At 35.5% G+C, this 23082-nt stretch overlaps 1 protein-coding gene and 1 long non-coding RNA gene across 2 annotated transcripts; one reads left to right on the forward strand and one right to left on the reverse strand.

Annotated features, from left to right (window-relative positions):
• Nucleotides 1-979: 979 nt before the first annotated feature.
• On the reverse strand, nt 980-11323 carry LOC110461601 (dimethylaniline monooxygenase [N-oxide-forming] 5-like). The gene is made up of 6 exons (XM_021515140.1): nt 11258-11323; nt 7135-7343; nt 6266-6410; nt 5186-5319; nt 4687-4864; nt 980-2075 (listed from the first exon to the last, which is right to left on the reverse strand). The coding sequence occupies exons 2-6, from the start codon at nt 7341-7343 to the stop codon at nt 1455-1457; spliced, it is 1287 nt and encodes a 428-aa protein (XP_021370815.1). The 5' UTR covers nt 11258-11323; the 3' UTR covers nt 980-1454.
• A 10082-nt stretch (nt 11324-21405) lies between these two features.
• LOC110461586 lies at nt 21406-22284 on the forward strand. Its single transcript, XR_002464149.1, has 2 exons — nt 21406-21491; nt 21794-22284. It is a non-coding gene; the product is annotated as an uncharacterized LOC110461586 (long non-coding RNA).
• The last annotated feature ends 798 nt before the right edge of the window (nt 22285-23082 follow it).

Genomic DNA, 23082 nt, shown 5'->3' on the forward strand with positions numbered 1-23082 from the left:
GTAGCCACGGAAGACAAAATAATTTCACTGCGAGAGGGATCCTCTGATAGGGTCTCTGAGCTTTTTCGAATTTTCCAGACCACAAACTTGTTCACGTTGAGGTATTACCTATCATTGTTTAATGTAAGCCCGGAAGTTTTATTTCACTTACGTGTATTACAAGATCTCTTTTGACTGTAGACCCCCCCCCCCGATATTTTCGTTATTTTGTACGTAACCAATGCTAAAACATCACGGATATAGTACAATCTTTAAGAGTTAAGTGAAAAGACAATTTTGAATTTACACATGACTGAAACAAAATTATGTGTAGGCACGTGCCTACTCGAGCCTAAGGCAGCTACGCTACTCATATATACTGATATATACGCGAACCTCTGGTAAAGAGGTGTCAACATGTCCCTTATAAGTTGTGCCGTGTGCTTGTCAACAAAGTACAGACGATTAAGTTTAACAAACAAGCAGCGACGTCGCAGCTTAAGTAGTAGACGAAAATACAAAATAAGTAACTTCTGTTTATGTATTTTGTATTGCATTATTGTTTCATGGTGACTGTTTTTTCTGTTTTATGTTGTGATATGTAACTTTCCATGTTCCTGTCTTGATAAAGGGGCAGATCACCCTGAACATTTGACACATTTCTTTGTCTGTACTGTCGTTATCACTTCTTTGCCCTTATAATAATACAACATATATATAAGGAAAACGACTTCGATTCCCCCTATCGCAAGACGTATCTCATTAATTCAAATATGAAACGGAGCTGTACAGAAGAAGGATATCTGATGGTTGTTCATGACGGCGCGGCCTTTAATAGAACAAAAGAAACAGACTTTATGTATCTCGGGTGAAGTTCATGGATCACGTTATTGGAAATAAACTTTAGACTTTAACACTGTTCTAATACTATAGAAATACAGGTAAGTAATTATATCAAAACAAGATTTCAAAAGATTTCAAGACTTTTATTACTCCTAGATATACGAAGTATGTTACAAGAGATCATGTGTGTACGCTGTATAACATTCATTGTACATGGCGGACAACAATACACTCAAGGATCACAAATCAATTATCTTTATTTTCTAACAGCTTTTCTAGTCTTCTATTTCGGTAGTACTTGTAAAATGCAAATAGCAAATAAATTCTGCATTTTTATAAAACTTAGGGAAGTATAGTAATATTTATAATAAAACTTGAATTTTGTCTGTGGAAAGTGTCCTGAGATATCTTGTCCACAAACTTGTTATTAAAGATTCACGGACTGACGCACATATAAAGGGACAACTAGATACACCCTCCACTAAGTGGGATATTTAATTGGAGAGAACACAAACTTTAATATGTAGAGAAAAAGTTGAGTGGTCTCCTTCTTATACCTCACTGCACACTTGTCATTGAAACAGAGGAGTACAAAGACTCCACTACAGATATTTCTTGGGTTTGTTCGTTTGCTAATTCAAAACTTTAAACGATTCCCGGTCATCTGAAATTTGAATTTTTCTTCGGCGGAAAGTAGTTATGTTGTACATGATATCGTGGTAAATAAAACCACGGATGAGTTGGAAGGCTTTGGATGATGGACGGATTCCTACCAACGTAGACAGCTCTCGATCAAATTTCCATATGCGTTCATTATCCTTACTTGCGTGGGCCTTTTCGCCTCTTTCTTTTCTGCCATTAAAATCGCTCTCAGCGTCTGCGTACATTTCTATTTCTAACGGAAGATTGACTTCACCATCCAATATGGCGACGGCAAATCTTGACAGCTGGTGTCCCATTGGGAAAAACGGTACTTGATCAAGAATGCCAATAACGAATAGATTTTGATATTTTATATTGACCACGTGCTTATAAAGAGGCATGACCCTGTTGTTCGTAACGCTGATGACGTCATCACCTAGAAACGGAAAGTTGTAACGATATCCGGTACAGAAAAGTAAAACATCTACTTCCTCCTCGGTGTCGTCCAAGAAGATGACCGTCGTACGAGTCATCCGCTTTATCCCCGGCTTTTCAGTGATGTTTCCAGGGAAAACAGATTTGAAACGATCTTTGTTATGGCTCAGAAAAATCTGTGAATACAATGAAAAAAATATCTGAAATGGTTCACTATTATAGTGGTGAAATATCTAGTCGCTTGCTACTGATTTGGCGGGAGAGGGTTGTGGCATCTGACCGTCTACGATCATACGATCACTAGCCCTTAATCACTGGGTCGCGGTTTCGATACCTACGTGGGGGAGTCGCCAAATTCTGGCATCAGGTCGGTGTTTTTCTCCGAGTAACCACCGCCCCACCCCTCCAAAAAAAAAAGAAAAAAAGGAAAAACAACAAAAAACAAAACAAAACAAAACCGACAACTTGGCTAGCCCTAAATGACCATAGCGGTTTATAGGACGTTAAGTGCATACAAACCACATGGACTCGGCAAGGCAGAGTATCCCTTTATCCCAACCATTAAAACACCGGACTAGTAGTTTGTAGTCCTGAGTTTGACACATAACGGAGATACATGGCAAATGGCCTCGTTTTCATTGTCGCCCACGTATACAATATTGTAGAAATATTGACGCAATAATACAAATAATACACAAGTAGAACATGTACGCCTTCTTTGATGGAAATTAAAATAAACATAAAATCTACCCAAATCAATGGCGTTAATCTCGAAATCTGACCATTGCCAGTGAAGCGGAAAATATAGGTCACAGTGACCTATATTTGATATATTACTATAGTGCTTTTCAAGATGTATATATGAAGCGTGATGTCCTTTTAAACATAATTTAGTACGAGAGTGATAGAAATAAGCACAAATTCGAATAAACAATATTGTGTTTGGATGGAAGTACAGACCAGTTGCATAGGCAGGGCACGATACTATATCATCATTGTGACATAGAAATGGAACAAACCATAGGCAGGGCACGGTACTATATTATCATTGTGACATAAAAATGGAACAAACCATAGGCAGGGCACGATACAATATCATCATTGTGACATAGAAATGGAACAAACCATAGGCAGGGCACGATACAGTATCATCATTGTGACATAGAAATGGAACAAACCATAGGCAGGGCACGATACTATATTATCACTGTGACATATATATGTAACAAACCATAGGCAGGGCACGATACTATATTATCATTGTGCCATATATATGAAACAAACCATAGGCAGGGAGCGATAATATATTATCATTGTGACATATATATGAAACAAACCATAGGCAGGGAGCGATAATATATTATCATTGTGACATATATATGAAACAAACCATAGGCAGGGCACGATACTCTATAATCATTGTGACATATATATGTAACAAACCATAGGCAGGGCACGATAATATATTATCATTGTGACTTTTATATGTAACAAACCATAGGCAGGGCAGGATCCTATATTATCATTGTGACATATATATGAAAGAAACCATAGGCAGGGAGCGATAATATATTATCATTGTGACATATATATGTAACAACCCATAGGCAGGGCACGATACTATATTATAATTGTGACATATATATGAAACAAACCATAGGCAGGGAGCGATACTCTATAATCATTGTGACATATATATGTAACAAACCATAGGCAGGGCACGATAATATATTATCATTGTGACATATATATGTAACAAACCAAGACGTTTAAGACGTGGTTGGTTTTAAGGCCTTCTCATATGAACATGTGATATCTAAGATTCAAAGAGTGCACCACCATTGACACACATACATGACTGATCTATTAATGTAGTATTGTCCGTAATCACTCATTGATACACTGTAATCTAGTAAGTATCTGATTTTGCTTACACGGCCTTGTGTTAAAATTACTATAGTGTAAAAGTATGGAGCCAAATATTACTACTCCAGAAAATTCAACACATGATCAAGAGCGTATGTCATGGTAATTTTTATAATAAACCTAATAGTTATTCATCTTAGAATGTCACATGCGAAATTGATAATGATATGTTTCTGTTATTCAGTGACACTGACACTGACACTTGGTTAAGTCTAATCTTCTGAATAAATGGTCGCCTTTAATTCCAGCTTACTACCGGCCCAATATATTCAACCTAATTATTTTGTTATTCAGAATATGATATTCAAAGTGTTTATCAGATTAGACCTCTGTGACCTACAAAGACAGGGTCAAGGTAATTCTTTTAAACAAATTAGTGGTCTTTTAGGTCCGTATTCGTCTGGTCAAATATCATTATGCTAGATCACTTGGTACCTCTGAAAAGTCGAATAAAGTGTTGCATAACATATTTGACCCATGAAACCATGGAAATGGGTCATATGAACAAGCTTGGTAGCTCTTCATTCGGACATATCTCCGACCAAATAACACCCTCCTTTGCCTCAGGCTTCTCGGTTATTCAGAAGAAGTCATTTAAAGATTTTGATACATATGCGTTCTGTGGTCCCGAAAGTAGGCCATTCACATTCATTTAACAAACTTAGAAGCCCTTATATCATCATGCTGCTGTTGGCATTCAAATAAAATATGAGTGCAAATTGGACAAAGGTAATTCAAATATGAAGCCTTAAAGCTCTGCATCACTTCAATGAATCCGCCTTTCCAATTGATCATTAATGACAAAAGAAAGAAATCCAATGCTTTAGACGACATACAATTAAACCTAGTTACAGTACGTACCTGTTTAGCGCATGGAGATATGTCAATAGCGATATCAGTCCCTGAGAAGGAGGCTCCGAGTATAACAACCCTCTTGTCTATAAACTTCTCAGGAACTCTGTAGTTTTTGCTGTGGGTGATCTCCCCTTGGAACTTTTCTGCTCCGTCAATATCCGGTTTATTTGGTGTATGTTGATGACTGCATATCAGAAGGAAAATATGAAATGATATAAGAAGAAAGTCATGTCCTAAACTTTAACTACGAAACTAGACTTTAAATACATTACAGACTCGTTTCGATGATGACAACACATTTTAAAAGACCGACAATCTATTTAGATCTGCTTGAAATTTAACAATTCCAAAACGCATAATGTCATCTTAAACTGACAGTTGGGACCTTTTGATGTACCATGACTTATCATGCACCTTTAGGATAGTATTGCTTTTAATCTGGTTAATTCATTTTTCAGACGAATTAAATGGTCAGGTGATCTAAAGGGGAAAATGAGTTTCATACCCGTTGCATACAAATACAGCATCAAACACGGCCTGCTTCTGTTCCTCTTTGTTCCGAATGTCGTAATAGGACACTGTCCATTCGGGATGTCTCTCATCGCTTTTCGGGCTTACGTTGGTGACAAATGTGTGAGTCTGAGGAGAAAAAATTGTGTGATGATTTTAGAAGCACTTTCTCTTAAAAGCATTTTTAAACCAATTTAAAATGTTGCAAGCTCCTATTTGCAATGTTTGGTATGTCCAGTATAATTTTAGCAACACAAAGAAGAGGTGTTTAATCTATAAAAAAGCCTCAGGTGCATTTGGAGTGTAAGTAATAGGAAAGTAGGGAACAGAATGGCATCTCTTCTATCAAGATGAAAGTTACACTCAGACATGTGATTACACCTGTAACATTTGGTAAAACACACAGAAAGCCGAACATGGTTTACACTGCAGCATACAGTTGATTCGTCTTCCTAGGAATCATCGGTGATGCTAGGGGAAAAAACGCTGGTAATCCAAATAATCTAAACAGCTGTTGAAACAGAGGGGCAAATGCGTAAAACCCCTTAATTATGAAGGCACTATGAACCCCTTTATTTTAAACTAGAACTATGTCTAGGAAGTGTATTTATGTATCATTTTCGACTTGAAATGTAACACATTTTCAAATTATATTAAATAGTATTTTTTGAGCAACATCAAGAAAAATTGTTTTAACAAATAAAACAAAAGTTGCCCACAGTCAGGTATGGAGCTAACGGGATATGATTAAATATTGATAAATGGCATTTAACAATCCAACAACATTTTTCTATTTTTTCTAATTTTGCAAAATGTGATTCAAAATGTACATATTTTCAATTCAGCAAAAACAGTTCATAATAGTTTTCATATCTTTTCTGCTTGATGTTACACCGTTTTGAAGTAGCATTAGTTTAATTAGTCATTCATTGAGTTAAGATGCACGATGCTAATTATGACTGTGTTACATTGTGCACCAGAACTAAATGAATGAATGATTAAATAAATGTGTACTTTTACATATACATGCAGTATTCGGTTTAATAAAAACATATGTTAAGAAATAAATATTTACCAGGATGTATTTGCGGAGTTCAAAGTGTTCTGTAAACCGTTTGATGTAGTTCATAACTTCCGGTCTGGGCATGAAGGACGAGTCTGTATCCGGATCCGTATTGGGGAATTCTGGGAACTCCATCATCGGCTTTGGTAAGTTACTTCTGTGTGATTCCATATCAATCAAAAATTCAAACATACTTTTTATTTAGAGTATAATATACACAAAATGGAAGGAAGACTATTTCATTATTGATATTTGTTCCATGTATTGAAAATAATATGTTTCACCCCTTTGTCATTATATTTTATATATAAAACATTTCACATTTCTATCTTGTGTATCATATTCCACTGGCTTCTTGAAATTGTGAACTGAACAATAATGGCGGACAAAATGGAAGAAATAGTGACGTCATGTTACTATAACAGAAATATGGACTAAATAATATCGACCTAATTTTGTTTCAATCAGTCGATTTCAGAAATGAATAATAGTTGATAAGATAGAGTGTGAAATTACCCATCTTAAATTGTATAGAAAAAATAATAGATATTTCATTGCCTAAATACATATTTAATATTGAATTCATATTTTGCCTATATGATGCGAGTACAATAATTTAGTCGATATCATTAGAAATTAAACTTTATTAATTTTATAATAATTATAGGGAAAAAGTTATATCAATGTAAATTAATAACTCTTATTGGCCCTTAAGGTTGCGCTAAGGGTGTTTTAATTTAGGAGGAAACCGGAGAACACCCACATGGTCGATCCATGTAAGTTCTCCAGGCCTTCGGACCTAGACTGGTATTTGCGTATTTGGCTGATACATTAACGGGTGTGAAACCGTATTTATTCTAAAGACTACCATTTGTACTAACATTAGGTCACGGTACATGCTGGTAAACACAGGCATCCCGTCCTCGTCCGTGTGGGTGTTCTCGTTATACAGCCATACCCCGCCTACGTCATTTCCTCTCTCAAAGCATGTTGGGATGTACTTCCGATCCGAAGCGAGGAGACTTCTGAGAGTGGAAAGCCCGGATATACCTGCCCCAATCACCGCCACGCGTCTGGCCTGATCCGACATCTGTATCAAATCAACAATATATGTTTGTAACCAGGGTTATCCTGAGTCACATGACAACAAAGTTTAAACTTTATATATCTGTGACTAGGGAAACAAATCATACTCGTAATGACACCAATATGCGGTTAAGTGGTTAAGTCGCATAGTATCGGAAGTTTCACGTGAGACTAAAAGCTTATATGGTAAAAATTTGTTATTGTGGTTAAATCAGATGAAAGACATCACTAAAGTTCTAAGTAGTTAAGATCATTCGCACTTTTCGCTGAATGTAAAGAGGTATGCAACCCAGCACAGAAAAATACTATTCCAGGGGTGCAGAGAGCGAAAGTGAGCGAAACCCCTGGATATCGAGGTTGGCTCGTTTGCATAACCCAGTTTCCGTTTGTTAAGAGGTTTGGTAAAATAGGTACATTCAATAACTACAATACAACCTTCATGATCACTTACTATTTTTTCAATAGGTTAAACTAAAAACTCTTTACAATTAAGTGAGTCTGATAGTAAAATGGGGTCAAGTTAAATAGATCTAGATGCACTAATTCTTGTAGGTTCATTTATAACGTTTTTCAAGGGAAATGTGTTAATAAAATCAATAAGGACATGTTATTGGAAACAGTAAGGTAATCCACGTTTAGATCGCCAACAATAACTACATTTTGAGAGATATCCAATGAACTATCAATAGATGTTTTTAAATTTTGCCAGAAAAGGATTAAAAGGGTAATCAGGTCGATAGACTGTAACAATTATTAGATTTGATCTGGCCAAATTAGTTTGTATCCATATGACTTTATAACCCGGGTATTCTATAGCTTGTAAGCGACATATTGTCAGTAAATTATTAAGAAAGAATGATTAACCACCCCCAGGAAAGTTTCTGTTTTGTCGAAAGGGTTCATGAAAACCGGCTATATGTTATTCTTCAGTAGATACTTGGTCGCCCAAATTTGTCTCAGTCAGGCATTTAATGTCATACATACTAGCTATGTCCTCTATATAATCAAACTCATTGCAAAAACTTCTAATATTTACATGAAAAATCGAAAGTTTCCCAAGTGTCTTGCAGGGATTGGATTCAACATCCATGTGCTGGAGCAGAAGTGCATCCTCGATATCAAGGGTTACGCTCACATTCGCTCTCTGCACCGCTAGCAAAAATGAAGGCTCAATGTGTAGCACCAATGACGATGAGACAAGGAAACTACTTTGGTCCTTTGATGTACATCAACAGACTCTCGCAGTCACGTAACGGTAAAAAATGACAGGCTTTGAAGTCGGGCATCGCTCCTTTGAAATCTTGAAAGGACAATTATCAGCCTTATGATTGGTCAGATTTTCTTTACCTGACACCAATCATAAAGCTAGCCGCATGCCTTCATTTTTGCTATGATATATTCCAAGGGTGTAGAAAGCGAAAGTGAGCGTAACTCCCGGATATCGAGGATGCATAAAATCATAGTTCCGAAAATTGGTAAACACATCTTGATTTAATATTGTGAGCAAATTTTTGAACCAGCATAATTGTATTTCAGGAAACTTGTTAACACAATCTTTAATTAAACATTTTATATGATACTAATACAGAGCAAAAACCTTACTGTCATTGAAGCTTGAAAAAGGAAATCATTTAATGGAATAGTACTTACAAAACATAAATGACGTATAAATTGGTTGAAACTATTACCAGATATTATATTAAAAAAAATACACGTGTGACAACCAGGTCTCAACCAACAATTTATGATTTCACAAACTGAGGTTACATGTTAATTACTGCATAGTTTTATAATGACTATGCAAATACTACTATGAACATACTATATTTGTCGTTTAAAATTTAATGAAAACGAAACATAATGACAATACTTTAAAAATGTATACTAATTGAACAACGACAAAAGTTATTATTTACTACTTAAAGTATCAATACGACATACTGCTATGTTCTTACTGTTCTTATATCCCATCGAATGACAAATTTAGAATCAAATGTTAAGTGTCTTTAAAAAATATCTTTATGTACAGTTATGTTATTTTGTAAACAATAACGCCCACATATGATAGTGCACCAATACTTGAAACATTTATCAGTACTTAACGACGACAGAATGATACTTATGACGTGGAAATAAGTATTTAGTACTGTTGACATTTCATAATTTTGTAAACAGTGACGCCTACTTTGAAGTGTATACACTTGACAACTGTATCAGTACTTAATGTCGACAGAATGTCATTTTCTAACTTAACAAAAACATAACCATAAATGATTAGGTATCACATTTTTGGAATTAATTTTATAATGTTATTTAACAGCCAGTTTTCAACCCTGAATTTGATATGTCATAACACTGATAACTCAGTTCAAAACTTAAAAACAAATATCGTTAACTGCCATTTAGTAATTTCGGAACAGTAAACTACAATAAATGACTACATGCGGTGACAAAAGACAGGTACTGAATAATATCGTTTTTTCATGACTTCAAAATATAACACGTGTTAGCCAATTATCAATTTTACGACAAGAGACATAAAACTGAACATCCTTGTGGTACATGTATAACAAAACAAAAAACAAAAAAACAAACCATATATACTTTTTTTCTTGACGAAGCAAAATCACTTGGGTTGAAAATACCAATTAACTTTATCCTTTGTCGATATCGTTATTTACAACATACATGTACATTATTGTGAGTTTTGAATTCAGTTTGCACTACATTTAACTTAATGTCAGTGTGAATGTTTGTCGAATTCATTTACAAGCTAAACAACTACGATTCCTGGCTTCTCATGTCCTTGTAGCCGGGAATCAGACAGACGTTGTCAGAGGAGGCTTTTATGAGACTTTTCGTAGATTCTGGCTTCGTCTGGAGGATAGCGAAGTTTGTTTAGATCGTTTACCACAAGCTGACGGAATTAGGTGAGAGCCTCAACGACCATCGTTCCATCCTTGTTACCCTTCAAAAGTTTTTTGTCACACAAACATTTTGCCGATCAGAGTTTCTGACAAAACGAGCAATCAGCGTGGTTTTCCCCAAATTTGACGGAGCCGATGGGGTGGCAGCGATATATGTCTTTAAGCGACTCATTAACATTAAGTTTTGTGCGACAAAGACCGCGGACTGATTCTAGCAAATTTCGCGGTGACCTGTACATTGAAAAATTCAAAAAAAAATATTGGGCCGATTCCTCGAGCTCGGCTTCCTGGTCTCGATGGATTTTCCCAATCGGGTGATGGTTTCATGGAGGGCTGTAATGTTTCGCTCCAGCGTACCCACTGACGAAGTCACAGACTTCATATTGTCTGACACTAGATTATCAACACGTTAATTTTAAGTTCTACACTTCTTCTCGGAAGTGTTTTATTTTTGGCTCTAGTTGGGGATTTATTTCATGTGCTACAGAGTTTGAAATTACTGCAGAAAGAGCATCGGAGACCGGCTTGACCAGTTACTGGACCAGATGATTTACAAAGGTTAGTTTGGACATCGCTTCAAAAATTGCGTCGGAAAGTTCGCACACACGGTCCGAGGCCTGGTGTAGTTAATGCTGAGACCACCAGGAGGGGAATCATAAGGCAGTAGCCATTTTGGATCCGTTTGAACAAAGTTATCTGGTGAGATTAAAGCAATGGTTCGTTTGGCTGACAAACCAGGTGTAGTGTATGCGGTTGACTGATCGTGCGTGATGAACTCATCCGACACAGGTGTGTTTACCTGGCTCGATGTCTCGCTTGACTGACAGCTCATAGTCCTTAATACAGGTATCGCGTTCAAAACAAATATCAATATTACGGCTTTTAGATGACGGAAGTCACAAAAACACTTGGACGATGTTACGTACGAATGTTTCCCCTACTATCGGTCAAGGAAATATTGAAAAATATTGCATCAAAACACTGTACATACCGTCAAATGTATCACCGCTGTTTTTGTTGTCTGTCTCGCTAAGCCATCAAGTGACACCGGATCAGCGACCTATTGAGATTCTCGAGAAGTTACAGAGCAATAACATGTTCACCCATCCTGTTATAAACATAGCCTAATATCAAATCGTATCAGCAAGTCAGTGAAAAGGACTTAACATCCAAATTGGTGTTCTCAAATACGGACCATTATCAATTAAATAAGTCTATTTACAGTAAATGAACATCCGGATCATGGAGCTGGTGGTGGGTAAAAGTTTTTGACAATCTTCTTTAATATGTACAGCTCACAAGTATAACCAGCTTTAATGAATTAATTAATTCTGTACGTTTTCAGTATAGTCATTACAGTACACACGTATATTACATTGCTTTGTCTTTTATGATTAAAGAAGGTAAAAACTATGACACTACTTTGTCATCCATGATTACGAAACAAAAACAAGCTATTACGTTAAATGACTAAAGAAGAAATCACTGTGGCACTACTTTGTGATTTATGATAACAAAAGAAAACAAACGGTTACTTTTATTTTCTTTAAATGATTAAAGAAGAAAACAAAACTGTGACGTTACTTTGTCACCCATGATTACAAAAGAAAAAAAAAAACTGTGACGTTACTTTGTCATTCATGATTACAAAAGAAAACAAAACTGTGACGTTACTTTGTCATTCATGATTATAAAAGAAAAAAACCTGTGACGTTACTTGTCATTCATGATAACAAAATAAAACAAAACTGTGACGTTACTTTGTCATTCATGATTATAAAATAAAACAAAACTGTGACGTTACTTGTCATTCATGATTATAAAAGAAAAAAAACTGTGACGTTACTTGTCATTCATGATCAAAAATATAACAAAACTGTGACGTTACTTGTCATTCATGATTACAAAAGAAAACAAAACTGTGACGTTACTTGTCATTCATGATAACAAAAGAAAACCAAACTGTGACGTTACTTGTCATTCATGATTACAAAAGAAAACAAAACTGTGACGTTACTTGTCATTCATGATTACAAAATAAAACAAAACTGTGACGTTACTTTGTCATTCATGGTTATAAAATAAAACAAAACTGTGACGTTACTTGTCATTCATGATAACAAAAGAAAACCAAACTGTGACGTTACTTTGTCATTCATGATTACAAAATAAAACAAAAATGTGACGTTACTTGTCATTCCTGATTACAAAAGAAAACAAAACTGTGACGTGACTTTGTCATTCATGATTACAAAATAAAACCAAACCGTGACGTTAATTGTCATTCATGATTACAAAAGAAAACAAAACTGTGACGTTACTTGTCATTCATGATTACAAAAGAAAACAAAACTGTGACGTTACTTTGACATTCATGATTACAAAATAAAACAAAACTATGACGTTACTTGTCATTCATGATTACAAAAGAAAACAAAACTGTGACGTTACTTTGTCATTTATGATCAGAAAAGAAAACAAAACTGTGTCGTTACTTTGTCATTCATGATTATAAAAGAAAAAGAACCTGTGACGTTACTTTGTCATTCATGATTACAAAAGAAAACAAAACTGTGACGTTACTTTGTCATTCATGATCACAAAAGAAAACAAAACTGTGACGTTACTTTTCATTCATGGTTACAAAAGAATAAAACCTCTGACGTTACTTGTCATTCATGATTACAAAAGAAAAAAACTTCGACGTTAATTTGTCCTTCATGATTACAAAAGAAAATAATCCGTTATGTTACTTGTCATTCATGATTACAAAAGAAAAAAAACCTGTGACGTTACTTTAACCTTCAATGACTAACGAGGAGAAAGACTGTAAAGCAAGAAATATTTCCGCGGGGATATTTTTGTTTTGCAATTTTGTTGGCCAGTAACATGATTGAGAAATTTTTATCCTCAGAATAATATGACAAGCATAGAAATGAGCCACTATAATAAACTACATAACAGTAATGTCGTTATGTGATATCGAGTATGTGGTTGAAGCGATTCATTATCATCAATAGACTAGTATCACACAGCTTATAGTTTTGTTGATAATTTGTTCAACAGCAAACATTTAGTTGTTGTTGCTCAATATGCTGAAATAAAACGCATCCATTTGCCTTTTAGACACTTTATATACTGAAAGTCCTGTTTCGGTGCTAAAACACCGCGAGAATTCACTTCACATGTCTTCCGTATTTAAAGACAAAACTATGACATGAATGTGTCTCCTATGCTGAATAGAGAAGAATTGTGATAAAAGTCGTCTTCCGCGATCGACAAAGAAGGTTTGACATAAATACGCCTTCTATGTTTAAAAAAACGCAAAATGCAAAAAGATACTTTAATTCTTGTTCCGTGATTAGAGAAGGTTATGTCTTCCAGGATGACCCACTTCTCTAAGCCTACAATCATTATTAACTGTCACGTGATCCAACAGTTACCTCAACACATCGTTCTAGGATACGCTGACCTTTACAGAGGCCCTGGTTTTCCCTCCTTCTTTGTTTTGTTATGGTCAATACTAGGGTTTAGGGGTTCCTTTTCCCATTTCTTATAGGACTACAGTTGAGCAGCATTGTGATTTCCTTCCTGATTTTTTTTCCGCGTTTAAATCTTTTGCACTCTCATAATTTTTAAAAGTTAACCACATTTATCGCTTTCTTTTGTTCATTTAATCTTTTTATTTTCAATCGTCGAAATACTTACATTACTTTGGTTACCTGCGTTCTCTCACCAGTTAGTTAAAATGTCAGTGTAGCGACCGCAACATCAGAACTACGGTGAACTACTGTCCAAAAACCAGATGTAAAAGGTGCCCCACTATGAAGTTTAGGTCAACCGGTACGTGATGAAGCATAACTACTTGTACATAATTGTCTGAAGAGTTTCAAAGTCATGTTATGTGAGTGACCAATCAGACAACCCTTGTACATTTTGTGAAATAGCATTGAATTCTCAATTCTCTTATGATCATTATACAATTCACCTAAATGATAAAAGAAATTCTGGTATTACCAAGAATGCTACATAATTATTTTCTATCGTAAAACTAATGTTTATATTATCCATGTCAAAAATGTATTTACGTCAAGCAGTTTATCTATGATAAGGTTATACTGATACTTAAAAAAGCAACCATTTGCCAAACAATGAAAAATTATATATAATCTATGTTCATAACTCAATTGAAAGCTTCATATAAGAATAGGTACATGTACAATAAAACACTGAAAACTGTACTTGCCCTTCTCCGTGGTTTTCGTTTGACATAGAGACAGCAGACACAGACGAGGGCGATGAGGAGGACAGTTTTTACCTAACACCTTCAACTTTCCTACATCAATAAATCAACATCAGTTTTTACTATACAAGATAACACAACAATACTACTATCAGCTGTAACGTCCCCCGTATAATTACTTTAATCATGGTTGCAATGCATTTTAAAGGAAACGTTATAAGGGATTGTGAAACCCACTCTTTTGACAACGATATCCATAGATGGTTGTAATATTTTTTGTTTCAAATAACAAGGTTTATTTAATTTCTAATTTTCTCAAAAAAAAAAACAAAACCAGAGAGAAATTGATGGCGGGCTAGGTAAACAGAGTACGAGCTCACAGACGATGACATCGTTGCCTGTAAACGTTCTCACCATAAATCCACTTATGGACTCTTTGGAAAATTAAACCCCCTGCTCGCCTGAATTCCCTGTACATTTTGATATGTTACATTCACCGACAACCAGGGCCTACAGGGCATCATCGGCCTCGTTTTACTGTCATTGTTGACCTTATACAACAGAAATGTCCGGTAGACTGTCACCAGTGGCTGTATATGGGCTCTGTGATTCCTCTGGCAAGTTTCTTGGTCCAGAAACGAAATAAATAACAGATATATTTATAACGATATCTGACAGCTTTGGGTATCGGATTGAACAAATCCGCCATTGGAGATGATTTGCCATTTCCGGAACCACTAAGAGGTGCCGAGTTGTAGTATCCCGAAGGACCCGGTCTATCGATCCTGTACCGGAAACTACAGTCATCGCATTCGTACTGTCTAGAACAGCTGTAGGCCACCAGCACAATGGGATCAAGCTTTTGTGTAACACAGAAATGATTTGTCTCACACGTCTATCTATTTAACCACTTTCACGGAACTCTGTCACTGGCTAGAACGATATTGTCTTGACGATCTGCAGACGTATACACTTGGTCAGCTCCCAGGCTGTTATGGCGTTCCTACGGCATCCATTCGGCCTTCCAACTACTACTTCAGGACGCAGGTCTTTGACGTATTGTCATCGTAAGAACAGTTATCAATTTACTTTTAATATTAAATGGCTGGACCACTTGTTCAGCTTCATCTTCATCAATGTTCCGAATGGCTTAATCGAATTTCCAATTTATATTAAATACGTGGACTTGAATGATCTTGAATGAAAGTCCAATTAACGGATGAGCATGCAGATATACCCAGCAATTCGTAAAACACTGGACACACCAGCTGGTGTCGTCGATCTGGACAGCAGACGACATCCCATGGTAGCTCTAGACGTCATTAACCGTATCATTCAAGCCCGCCGTTCGTCCCTTCAGTCTTCAGAGGCACTATATCTCTGAAATAATGACATGTAAAGTGTAAGCTGGGTTGATGTAAAAACAAGAGAATTAAACTATCAGTACAACGGTTATATCCTTCCTCCGTACAATCAGGGGAGATTCGCGAATGAATTGCGCGAATGGAAATTTAAAAAAAAGGAATTTGGACACGTTCCTCCAGCAAATACGGAATTTCCGAATATCATCCTTAGGACATTAAGCGTTGACAGTGTTCTATCAGCATCGCCTGTTAATCGACAGGCGAAATTGACGGTACCAATCGGTATACAAAATTGTCCTTGTTGATATTAAGACGCCACTTTCTACACCAATTAAAGTCACATTAGAGCGTTTCATAATCTGCTAAGTATATGTTCTAATCCCCGTTATTAAAAAAACACATCGTGTTGTCACTGTATCTAAGACTACATTACAAAGTCTGTATGTCGCTCGAAGAGTCAATGTAGACTATACTGAAAGAGTCTAGAATATATATTATGTATGTGGGAAATAGATATTCTATCAGAAGGTGGGGAACAGAAGTCCGAACCGACGCTTTGCTGAGGTTTTTATAGCCAGTTCTGCAGACCAGGGTAGACTATCCATATCCTGACTACCTACATAACGACCGACTCTTTCACTTGCCTCTTAACTGAAAAATTGGTAAAACGGGACATGAAAAATGCAATTGAAATCCTCAAAATAGCAAAACTTTTAAATAGCGTACACACAATCGAAATCCGTATTTCGACAGAGCAGAAAACGTACGGTATACCTCCAATGTAAAGATAAATGCAAGACTTTAACAACATGTTTGTACACTGAACCGATAGGTGTCTGTGCCGCAGGGCCCGGTTTACCCTAGAAGATACGATTAAAAAAGGTTGTGTTAAAACACACACAAACAAACACGGAACGCAGTTATTCTTAATTAATTGGTTTCTGTACTTTCCATTTGCTTGTTTATTTGAGTTATAATAAATTCTCTGAAATCGCCGTAAACATTCTTAGTAATTTGCCACAAAAAATATATTTTAATATTTCTGTTGTTGTAGATGAACTTCACCCATGGAACATCATAACTGACAAAATCATCAGAAAGAAATGATAACTTATAACGTTTTCATCTTGCCAATATGTCGGGTGTCAACAATGGTGTTAGCAGAACGCACTGTTGGGCTGAATAATCTGGTAGGATGCCATGGCTACACAAAACCTGCTAATCAATAACGTTTGACGAGGTAGCGGCGGCGCCGCCGGGATTTCCAACCAATCGTATCAAGTACACATTATCAATGACCAAAGTGACTTTGTATCATTCATCAAAGTAAATACTAATATGGACAGAGACCTATATTTAGGCATGTATTATTCTTCCATCAGAACAATTCGACCTGTAGACGACGAAGGATTGTTCAGTGGACGACGATATCCGTAGACACATACTGAAATCTCTGCAATATCTGTAAAAGAGAGACTTTAATGCATCGACCGGGGACGCGTGTGCTTTATCGAGGGTTTTGGTCTCAATACTACATCGCATGTTCCGATAGATTATAGAGAGCATGACTGTTGATAAGTTACTGTATTTTAGTGATTGACACAACTCCTTATCAATGGTTGATTTTGTACTGAGAATTTTTACTGAACTTTCTTAACATCGCACTGTCACCGCTGTCAACTTCGTCATAATCCAACTATACTGAAACCACAGGTTGAACCTCGAAGAGATATTTTACTTACAGACATAAATATTTCTAAAAATAGTATATGTTTATCTCAATACAAACTATATATTATCATCTTTTTACTGTAAGCATGTTTAATGAAACTTTTTACATACAAACAGTTCTCAACGCATCAAATGATGATTACATATAAGGCTTTAATATAAATATGTTAGATATGTATGTTTCATTTCAAAGTCTCCCCACTGCCTTAAAATATATTTTTATTCAAAGATATTCTTTATACATAAATAGATGTCTATGTAACAATTAAAATACATCTCTATTTGATTTGAAATATACCCCGTTTAATCTATAGATAACAAAAATGTTTTGTCGAGTTCTCTTTGGTATAAAAAGGTGAACTGCTGTTTTTGCCTTCGCGAGCGGTTGTCTTGACTTACGTGTCCTTGGAAACGTCTATTATTGAGTTGGTTTATTATTCGCTTTTAGGTTCGTAACAGAATAATGATGCGGTTAGTTATTCCCATGTGATTTTGTGTCATAGAATCAAGAGCGTGTCAGATAATAGATGACTTATACAGCAAATAACACTCTATATCATTATAACGTTAGTTCTTAATTCAACAAAGCCGTTCAATACACGTAGTCATCGAGACACTTATCACTTTTCCTCTCTAATATGTATTCGTGACATATTGTCGTGTGTTAAAATGTCTTCTTAGTTCCTGTTGTCTTTATCCGTTTTGTAATGAGCTTTCATCATGAGATTCGGCAGGTTTTAAGTATGAAGATACATGAAAGATACATTTAAGAATATATGAGACATGGATTAACTTTTTGATCGTCGACATGATTAAGGTGAGTTACGAGAAAGTTGGTTTGAGCACAGAACGGTTTCATGAATACGGGTCCTGGACTCGTATTCATGAAACCGTTCTCATGCTCAAGCATGAAATCTGTGCTCAAACCAACTTTCTGGTAACTCGCTTAGATCATGTCAAACGATCAAAAAGTCAAATGTAAACACTGAAAACAGTATTTGGCTATAAGTTTCTTCACTATGTTTCCAAATCATTGACAAAATATAATTTATTTATCGAGTTATAACCAGAACAAGAAATTAGGCTTGAGCTCAAAATCCATGCTTGAGCATGAGAACGGCTTCATGAATACGAGTCTTTGTTCCTTGTAATTCCACATGTGTTTCCATGTACATCTCCCCGAATGGTTTTCTATATACATGTACACAAGTTGTATGTGTATTTGAAAATGCCGTTGTACAGCTGTACAAGACTTAAATCATTAAGTGCAGTAAAAGCGAAATCACAATAATGTTTTTTTTTTTCCCACTTCTGTCTGCCTTAATGCGTTTAATACACGAACAGCAATTACATTCAGTGGAATAAGTGTTACGAGGATTATAATGAGAAAACCGATTCCTGAAGGTAACGAACAGTTCTGTTTTATGCACATTACGTGAAGTCGACAAGGCATCACTATTTCATTACCTAACTGCACGTTTCTCAACCCTACAGGTGATTATAACTGTTGCATGTGAAATGATATTAGAGCGCCTACATCTTAATCTTAATAGTTCTGTGTGTGATTCAGTCATTATTTGATACATATCTGATTTCAAAGATAGTTTGAGTCATTTCAGAAGCCATACCATTGGGAATTGCGTTTATTTCATCTACGGTCAATAACCAGATAATGTTTCTTCTACATGGTGCCTAAACTAATGAGTTTATATTTTACGAAGGCGTGTTATGAAGAGTTGGGAACTGGTGGCAAAAATATGAAATAAATTCAAACAACTGTTCTACAACTCAGTGTTTTGCTAAAATTAATAAAAGCGTTTGTTTGAGTAACATTAAATGAACGAAGAAAGTCAACAGTAGTATTAATGTTTGAAAAATATTATTTCAACAACAAGTAAAAAGCGTTTAGAACGTTTGACTGATGGAACAAGTCATTATTCATCACAGAAATGTGCGATAACATCTATGGTTTTTCATTTCTGATAAAAAACCCATTTTCTTCATTTTAAGAAAATAACCTTTATGACGGTTTGCGACAAGACTTGCGGTTTGTTTAAATATTCCAAAAGTGAACAACCCAGTGTTCCTGACGTTGTCATAAATCATTTATATCGTCTGAAGCAAGTATGAGTATAACGTCACAGTTTACTTTATACACACGCAATATACGTATTCCGTATTTGCGTATTGCAGAGTTATCTGCTCTTGTGAGCAGGTATTGATTGTTATGTCATTGGTTTGTGAGAGTTACGTCATCAATTTTTGAGAAAACGGCGTAATTTTCTCACACAAACAGAGAAGATACCTCTGCAATATGCAAAGACGGAATAAAACTTGGGTCAACGTTTCAAGAGGAGGCGCCCTAGTCTAGTGGTAGGACGCTGGCTCGTGACCGAAGGGTTGCGGGTTCGAGTCGCGGCACAGCACTGTGTTTTGGAGCAAGATACTTTACCGCTCTTGTTCCAGTCTACTCAGCTGTAAGTGAGTACGTGGTTGGGCAGTGCTAGAATTGTTGAATGCTAGCTGTGAGCGCCGAAATGGCAGCACCGGCTGTACGCTCCTCAGGGAGTTGAGAAAGATATTGGCTGGTTGCAAAGGCCATATAACCACGGATAATAATTTGTGAACCACTTTGAGACGAACTGCGAACTAGGTTGTGATAGAGCGGTATATAAGAACCTTGAATTATTATTATTATCATTATTATTATTATTAGACCGACTGGTCCCTTTGTCAAGCTGTATTAAGAGTATACAAGAAGTACCGAACTGTTTACCGATGATGCTACATCAAACTCTACCTCGAAGATGACCATGCTAATGTTGTTATAGTCAGAAGTACGGGTAACTCTCGGCAAAGTCAATTTAGGTCGGTGGAATAGGTCCGTTTCAGGGTGATCTAGGGAAAAAATACTATGTTATCAAACTCTTCTGATTTCAACTCATCAATGTCTCTAGTATGAAAGAAAAAAATGTCCGGAAAGATTCCCTTCGGGGAAAAAAATTGAGGCCATTTTTAAATTTGGCCTATTTTTCACCTTTTTCGCCAAAAATGAAGAACGAGAATATATCGGTTAGTTGAAAGAAAATTCAGATTTTTGATATTATATACTTTGACAATAAATTGGCTTTGGTATTGGAAAATTTCAAAATCCAAGATGGCTGACAATATCCGGATAAAAAAGCAAAACACACGGTACAAGCCCACTTCGGCCTGGCACAGGTATATTATGATAATATAATATATTATAATAATAAACTAACACTAATATTGCATATATAACGTGTTATCTGATAGTGTGAAAAAAATAGTTTGGTACATACAGAGGATACCCCATGAACAGGATGGTTAAATAATACCTTCTCCAGAGTAGTTCCGAAGTCCTGCATGCACCTTTCAATATACATGGCAATATATCATTTAATTTAACTTAAGATGTATATTGTGTATTAAAAGCACATATAAACCTGTTGTAATTAGTATGTGACATTGCAGATAGTATGCAGTATAATCATAATCTGTTTATGTAGCAGTCATATTTTATTGTATTTTATATTAATTAAATACTCTGTGTAATTCTATGTTGTGCCCAGTATGTTATTTATATGTGTTGATATTATGACGTACATGTCCTGTGGTGTGATCCTTACCTGTGATGTCTACCTGTCTTTGCCTGTATAGTATCCTATGGAGTGGTTATGTAAGGTCCAGTATGTTATTGTTTATAGTCTATTTTCATTGGTCAGATATTTTGTATAGATTTCTGTTTCTATTGGTCAGTCTTGTATTGGTCACTTTTGGCGGGATTTCATTGTGTCAGTTTTGTGAAAGATTTTGTAAGAGAGCAGACATGTTGATTTGGACACCGACACATACATCTTTTGACAGTAAGTTTTCTCTATTATCTAATATTGATAATTTCTTCAAAGTTAAAGCTAATTTGACTAGGATTCTAGTTAATTTAAATAAATTGGTAGTTTCTAAATAATTGTTAAATGGAATTTATTTATAATTATGTGAGGTTTAAAGAATTGACCAAGTAATATGTATTTCTTATATTTAGTGTATTTCATGTTTGAATCCTCATGACTATCATTACACTAGGAAGAACAATAATGTTTACTAAAGTATATATATCTGTATATTGACATTTACCAGTTTTAAGAGAATGGTTTTATTTTATTTATAGATCGAATAATTCAGTACTAAGTGCTTCGCTCTTTTGATGGCATCGGTTTCCTAATTCCTGGCTCTGTGCCATACACAGGTGCGTGATATGTACATTTTAAGTAATTTATATTTCCATGAAAGTTATATTCTAACTTTAGTTGTTAAAGTTAGGTTTATCATTTTCTTTCTTATTTCTTTTGGATTAATTGGTCATTAGATTACTATGTAACTATTTGTAATGATATATAATTGAGAAACAATAATTGTAAAATTATTGTAAAGTAATTGCCATGTATGCTGTGTAATTGTAACGGTATGAATTAGTAGGCAGTACAGTAATTAGTTTGTAAGAGTTATGTCCCTTTAGTATATGTATTGTACTTGTGATTCGTTGTGCTAAATGTAGTCTTTTGTGTTTGTTTACAGAGTGTAATGTATATGTATCTACCTATACACTAGGATATTGAACCATGTTATATCTGTGCTGTGGAAATGGAATAAACATAAATCTCAAAGAACTCTTGGTTATTTGTAAAACCACCCCGCTACATTGGAGCCTCCAGTGAGGAAATCAGCGCAGATATTGTTTGTACCAGAACCTGTGCCTTTAACATGCGCAGAACGTGACCACGTATGTGTGCTTCCGGTTGTGACCGACCCGGTCAAGGTCGCTTGTTTCAAGCGCTCCTGTGATGGAGATATATTTCTTCAGTGTGTTTGTGTTCGCTGAGTCCAATCATTTTACGGATACTGACTTTCCCAAGATGGCGCCGCCCATGTTTCAAAAAAAGTGTAATATTCTCGGCAGAAAAGACCAGGTATTTATGAACTGACTGTACCATTATCTTCTAGGGATATTCCGGAATTAAAGACATTGACTTTCATAAAACAACAACATTATTTTCTTTTGTATTCTGTAATTTTGTCACCTTTACGTGTGAAATATTTGTAGGTGACTATATATACCATGCATGAGTATAAGATGAAATGTTGAATTAGCATGTCCTATTTATTTATGATAATGAGGTTGTAGGTTTGTTTCGTTTTTTGTCTGTACATTGATTCTTTGGTTAACTTTATTGATATGTGAATACATTCATAAAAAATAAACCATAGGTGGATTTTTTTGATTTTTTTTTCATATTTTTTTTGCATAGATTTTTTTTTCTGATATACGTTAAATATTTTTTTGATTTTTTTTCTCCGATATATATATATATATATATATTTCTCCTTTTACATTTAAACCTTGCACAATACTAACTCTGTGTCTTCTTAGTGACATTTGACATGACTGTGACTTAGTTT

Source organism: Mizuhopecten yessoensis, unplaced genomic scaffold (genome assembly GCF_002113885.1).
Source record: "Mizuhopecten yessoensis strain PY_sf001 unplaced genomic scaffold, ASM211388v2 scaffold10639, whole genome shotgun sequence".
Taxonomy (NCBI): domain Eukaryota; kingdom Metazoa; phylum Mollusca; class Bivalvia; order Pectinida; family Pectinidae; genus Mizuhopecten; species Mizuhopecten yessoensis.